The sequence below is a fragment of the Ceratotherium simum genome, chromosome 22 (genome assembly GCF_057802395.1).
Source record: "Ceratotherium simum simum isolate JZ-2026a chromosome 22, ASM5780239v1, whole genome shotgun sequence".
Classification (NCBI taxonomy): Eukaryota; Metazoa; Chordata; class Mammalia; order Perissodactyla; family Rhinocerotidae; genus Ceratotherium; species Ceratotherium simum.
In genome coordinates this window covers 23676688-23682288 of record NC_141921.1, presented here as the reverse complement: position 1 = coordinate 23682288, position 5601 = coordinate 23676688, and the positions used below count along the sequence as shown (strand labels likewise).

Sequence of the window (5601 nt, the reverse complement as noted above, 5' to 3'; positions counted from 1 at the left end):
CAACTCCCAGTGCCACCTCCCTGGCCGTTCCTCGAGAGGCGCTTCAGCGAGTCTGCACCTCCCGGTCCCCGCCCCTGCCCCCGCCCCCGCCCCGAGCAGCGCCCGCTGCCCTCCCGTCCGTTTCCTGCCGCCACCCCGCCCCTCGGCGCTATTTAAGGCGCCCCCGCCGGGCGCCGTCCAGCAGGGCTCCCGCGGGCGCCGCTCCGGCCATCGTGCGACCCCACCGCCACCTGGGCCGCCCGGCAGGCAGGCGGTGAGTTGCGCTTGGTGGGGCGGGGCCCCATCTGCCAGCGGACGAGAGGGCGGGGGACACGGTTGGGTCAGCCACCTGCCAGGGGCTGAGGGTTGCTGCTGGGAGAACCACCAGGGCCACGCTCACCCAGCCTGGCTGTGGCCAGGCTCTGTGCTAAGCCAGGTTCCTACCTTCTTTCATTGTATCCTTATAACCTTAGGAGGTAGGAATATTATTATTTCCATTTTACAGGAGAGGAGACTGAGGGGCTAAGAGGTTGTCACATATCCATGGTCCCAGTTAGTTAGAGAGTTGGGATTTGAACCCAGGTCTGGTTCCAGAGCCTGGCTCTAAACAGCTTTGCTCCCCTCTCCCTTCCCCTACCTTTCTTCACCTCCTTCCCCCCACAGATGTTCTGGGAACTCGGTGGCCTGTGCCTCCACCCCGCTATGACGCTATGACGATTCCTTCAAGAATTTGGCAGCAACAGCTTTGAGGGGGGAGGGATGGAGAAAAAGGACAGGATCAAGTGTCTGTGCTTAAGTTGCAGGTGGTCACTATTGCTGGCAGGTGGAGCCAGTGCAGGATGCTGCCTTCAGTGTCTCACACCCCTCCCACCACCCCTACCACAAGCTCAGAGGTTAGAGTGAGGCCAGCTGGGGGAGAGATGCCGCGGAGGGGAGAAGGGACCTGAGGCTTTGGGCCCCCTGAGAAGCTGAAGATGGCACCACCACCTCCCACTGTCTGGGGACAGCCTGTCCTGGGCAAAAGGGAGGAGGGGCATGGCATAACTGTGTGACCTTGGATAAGTTCCTCAAATTCTCTGTTCCCATAGACTCAGGAGCATCAACTTGATCCAGATCTCCTTGGGCTGTGGTCATCCTGGGACTTTGGCTGGGAAGAAGAGGGACACAGTTGTGTGACTAGACAGGGACCCTAGCTATAACCTTGCCAGAGCTTAGCAGCCATCATCCGAAGATCTGCTTTTAGTCCTGACCACTCTGCTGGGTGTGAGCCCCCAGGCCAGTCTTTTCCCCTCCTTGAGCCTCAGTTTCCCTGTAGGTAAAATGGGCATGACCGACCTCTCTGCAGGCTTATTGCTAGGATGTCTGAGAAGGATGCCACCTTGACAGTGTCCTCTGTCTCCTTGCAGACGGAGGCCCGGGAGCCATGGGCGACTGGAGCTTCCTCGAGAAGCTGCTGGACCAGGTCCAAGAGCACTCGACTGTGGTGGGCAAGATCTGGCTGACAGTGCTCTTCATCTTCCGCATCCTCATCCTGGGCCTGGCTGGTGAGTCGGTGTGGGAGGACGAGCAGTCGGATTTTGAGTGTAACACGGCCCAGCCGGGCTGCACCAATGTCTGCTACGACCAGGCCTTCCCCATCTCCCACATTCGCTACTGGGTGCTGCAGTTCCTCTTCGTCAGCACGCCCACCCTGGTCTACCTGGGCCACGTCATTTACCTGTCCCGGCGCGAGGAGCAGCTGCGGCAGAAGGAGGGGGAGCTGCGGGCACTGCCGACCAAGGACCCACACGTGGAGCAGGCCCTGGCAGCCGTAGAGCATCAGATGGCCAAGATCTCGGTGGCGGAGGATGGTCGCCTGCGGATCCGCGGGGCGCTCATGGGCACCTATGTGGCCAGCGTGCTCTGCAAGAGCGTGCTAGAGGCCGGCTTCCTGTACGGCCAGTGGCGTCTCTACGGCTGGGCCATGGAGCCCGTGTTTGTGTGTCAGCGCCCACCCTGCCCCTACCGCGTAGACTGCTTCGTCTCGCGCCCCACGGAGAAGACTATCTTCATCATCTTCATGCTGGTGGTCGGACTCATCTCCCTGGTGCTCAACCTGCTGGAGCTGGTGCACCTGCTGTGCCGCTGCCTCAGCCGAGGGGTAAGGGCCCGACAGGGCCAGGACGCCCCCCCAGCCCAGGGCACCTCCTCGGAGCCTTACGAGGACCAGGTCTTCTTCTACCTCCCCATGGGCGAGGGGCCCTCATCCCCCCCATGCCCCACCTACAATGGGCTCTCGTCCAGTGAACAGAACTGGGCCAACCTGACTACGGAGGAGAGGCTGGCTTCTTCCAGGCCCCCCCTCTTCCTGGACCCACCCCGGCAGAGTGGCCGGAAATCCCCCAGTCGCCCCAGCAGCTCTGCTTCCAAGAAGCAGTATGTGTAGGAGCCTGGGGTTGTGTCACCCAACAGTGCGGCCCCGGGAAATCTGGCTGCCTCAGATGCCCTCTCCTTGCAGGCTCTGCGGAGATGACTGGGGCTGGGGAACAGGTGCTTGCCAGCCACAGGGCCTCATTGCACGTTGATCTTGAACACCTGGAGTCCTCCTAGTGCCCAGAGGGTGCCACAGTTTCCCTTGCAGATGATAGCTTTGCCCCAGGCACGGAGAGAGCCAGTTTGGGGTGCTCTTGGCCAAGAGTGATGTGGGCCATCTGGCCCTCTTCACCTGGATCAGAGGGACCCAGAGACAATTTACCCCACCCCACCTTCATGGAAGATGCACCTCCACCAGGTTGTCCTCACACTCTGTCCTCCTGGGAAAAGGCTGCTCGAGGCTGCTGGGTGGGCCTTGATCACACACACACAGAGCCTGTGCTGGATTCGGCCCTGTCAAGAGGACTGGTGTCTTGTTGTTGTCACTCCTGCCTAGTTCTGCTGTTTATGCTTCTAAAATAAACAGGACTTGACCACAAGCTAGGTGTGTCTTGATGCTGTTGTGCTGTGCCTCGGGCTGGGGGTTGGGGGGTGCAGTTGCTTTGCCCAGGCTTTGGGCATCATCTGCATCATCTGTCTTTGGCCTCTGCAACCCCACCTCCAGCCAGCCTTAAACCCTCAAACTCGTACCTTCTGCCTCTCAGCAGCCCTGGGTCCTAAACACTCTGCCTTTTGAAATGCCTCAGGCCCCGCCCTCTTCTTCCCATCCCCACTGCCCCAGCCCCCTCAACCTGCCCACTAATCAGTGGCCAAAGCAGTGTCTGACCCCTTCTGCCCATGGCCATCCAGTGTCCGGCCACACTGCCCCCTGCAGTGGGCCTCCTCACTGGACGCTCTGCTCCCCAAGAGCCTGCCTGCCAGCCAAGCCCTTCTGAGTCCAGCTCAAATGGGCCCTGCAGCCCCTCCTGCCTCATCCTAGACCCCTTGGTATTTGGGGAGGCAGGTTTAGATGACTTACCCTATCCTACCATGGCCCTTTCTAGTCTGCCCACCACGAGGAGCAACTCAAGGGCCTGCTTCCGATCTCCGCCCATGCACCTGAAACTCACTCAGTGAGAACAGACAGTGGCAGCATAGAGACGTGGAAGGACTGTCAGGGTCCAGTGGAGGGACCGAATCTTGCCTCTGAGTCAGAACGTTTGCAGAAAAAAAAAAAAAATGAACAATTGAACTGGATCTTGACAGTGAATAGGAGTTCACTAGAGAGGGGAAGAGGACATAGTATTCAGGCAGAGGAAACTCTTTGTGCAAAGGCATGGAGGAAGGGAATGGTCAGGGGGACGGGGGGTGCTTAGGACCTGATGAGCCATCTAGGATGTGGGAGGTATGACTGAGGATGGGCTCAGTGTTGGCAGAGTTGACCTTCCGTGTGGAAGGTGAGCGGGTGGATGGAGCACTCAGGTAATGACCCTCAGAGGCAAGCTGTTGTCCTCCCCTACCCAGGGAGATCTGGGGCTGGGGTTGGAAGAGGGAATGCGGTTCATCTCACATGGCTACATGCTTCTCCTCGAGAGCCTTTACAGCAGGTGGGCAACTTGGCCCCTCTCCCATCAAGATCGTCGAAACACCAACACTGTATCCTTCATCCCAGAACTAACTCACTCACTCACTACTTACCCACCAAGTCTGGATACTCAGCCTGATAAGTTACAGCCCTCTTACTCATCCAGCTTTGGTTCCGCTTGTTCCCTCTGAATCCCTGAGATCCAATCAGACCAGCCTTCTCACAGCTCCTCAAAGTCACCCGGTGTATTATCACCCTGCTCCTTTGCCAGGCTGGCGTACCCCTTCCTCCACACTTCCAAACCCCACCAGTCCTTTAAACAGTACTGTACCCTGGAAAAGGCGGAGGCTGAGTGCAGAAGAAAGAGTAAGATGAGCTTTGATATCAGAGGATCCTCAGTTTAAATGCTGCCTCTAATATATACAGTCAAACATTTTAGTTCTCTGAGTCTCAATTTTCTCACCTATAAAATGCAGATAACATCTTTTCTGCCTCACAAGTGACAAGAAATTAAAATAAGAGAAAGTATTTGAGGGTGCCTGGCTCCTAGTAGTCAGGCAATGAAATTCAGCTCACCATCTCCAGCTAGGCTATCATAGTTCTTTCCTCCTCCAGGAAGCCCTCCCTGACTTCTCCAGCCAGTCTCTAGTAGCAATCTCTACATCTCAGGAATCTGGACCACTGCTTAGTATGATCTATTTCGTCTCCCCAGTGAGTCTCTAAGAATCACCAAGGAGTCACTTTTATTCTCCATGGGCCTAGCCCTGCATTCACTTTGGCTATGCAATGAAAGACTGAGTTAGACTGGGTAGAAAGTAGGCTGTTCACACATCGGAAGGGTGTAACTCCAGGAGACTGAGGTCTTCTTCCAAGGGATTCTTCCCCAGCCAGGGTGAGAGGCCATACCTGTGGGTTAGAGGTTGGTCTCCTACAGCCAGCCCAACCCGAGGGCCCTGGGAGCCTGTGTTTCGGGTGTTCCCTACCATCCCTAGATTGTAAAAGTAGGAGAAGACAGGTTAGGTGAGCGAGGAGGGCATTCTTCCCCTCCCTCAAAGCTCACCTGCTCTGAGCTTGGTGTTGGGGCTGGGGTCAGGCCAGGGCCCAGGGCTTGGAATTTGGCAAGGCTGGGGTTGGGTCCTGGACTGGTGGCCGCACAAACACAGGAGCAAATGGCCTGGGATTTAAGGGTGAAGATAGAGTAGTGAGGATGAGACCACACAGAGTGGGGTGGGCGCAGTGGGGTAGGGTAAAGACTTACGCAATAAAGAGGGCTGCAAGCTCCATCCAACCCGCGTTCACTTCCTAGGGCTGCCGTAACAAAGGACCACCAACTAAGTGGCTTCAGAAATTTATTCTCTCACCGTTCTGGAGGCTGGAAGTCCAAGATCAAGGGGTCAGCAGGGTTGGTTCCTTCTGAGGGCTGTGAGGGAGAGTCACCATCTCTGCCTTTATCTTCACATGGCATTCTCCCTGCGTGCATATCTGTCTCCACATCCAAAGGTCTTCTTTTTATAAAGACACCAGTATTGGATTAGGGCCACGCTAATGACTTCATTTTAACTTGATCACCTCTGTAAAGACCCTGTTTCCAAATAAGGTTACATTCGGAGGTACTGGGGGTTAGGATTTCAGCATACATTTTTGGG

At 56.7% G+C, this 5601-nt stretch overlaps 1 protein-coding gene across 1 annotated transcript; it reads left to right on the top strand.

Moving 5' to 3' along the window:
• Nucleotides 1-203: 203 nt before the first annotated feature.
• GJA4 (gap junction protein alpha 4) lies at nucleotides 204-2966 on the top strand. Its single transcript, XM_014784127.2, has 2 exons — nucleotides 204-253; nucleotides 1386-2966. Exon 2 carries the CDS (start codon nucleotides 1403-1405, stop codon nucleotides 2402-2404), a length of 1002 nt encoding a protein of 333 aa, XP_014639613.2. The 5' UTR covers nucleotides 204-253; nucleotides 1386-1402; the 3' UTR covers nucleotides 2405-2966.
• The last annotated feature ends 2635 nt before the right edge of the window (nucleotides 2967-5601 follow it).

Coding starts and splice junctions, on each gene's coding strand:
- GJA4 (XM_014784127.2), top strand. CDS start 1,403: ATGGGCGACTGGAGCTTCCTCGAGAAGCTGCTGGACCAGGTCCAAGAG.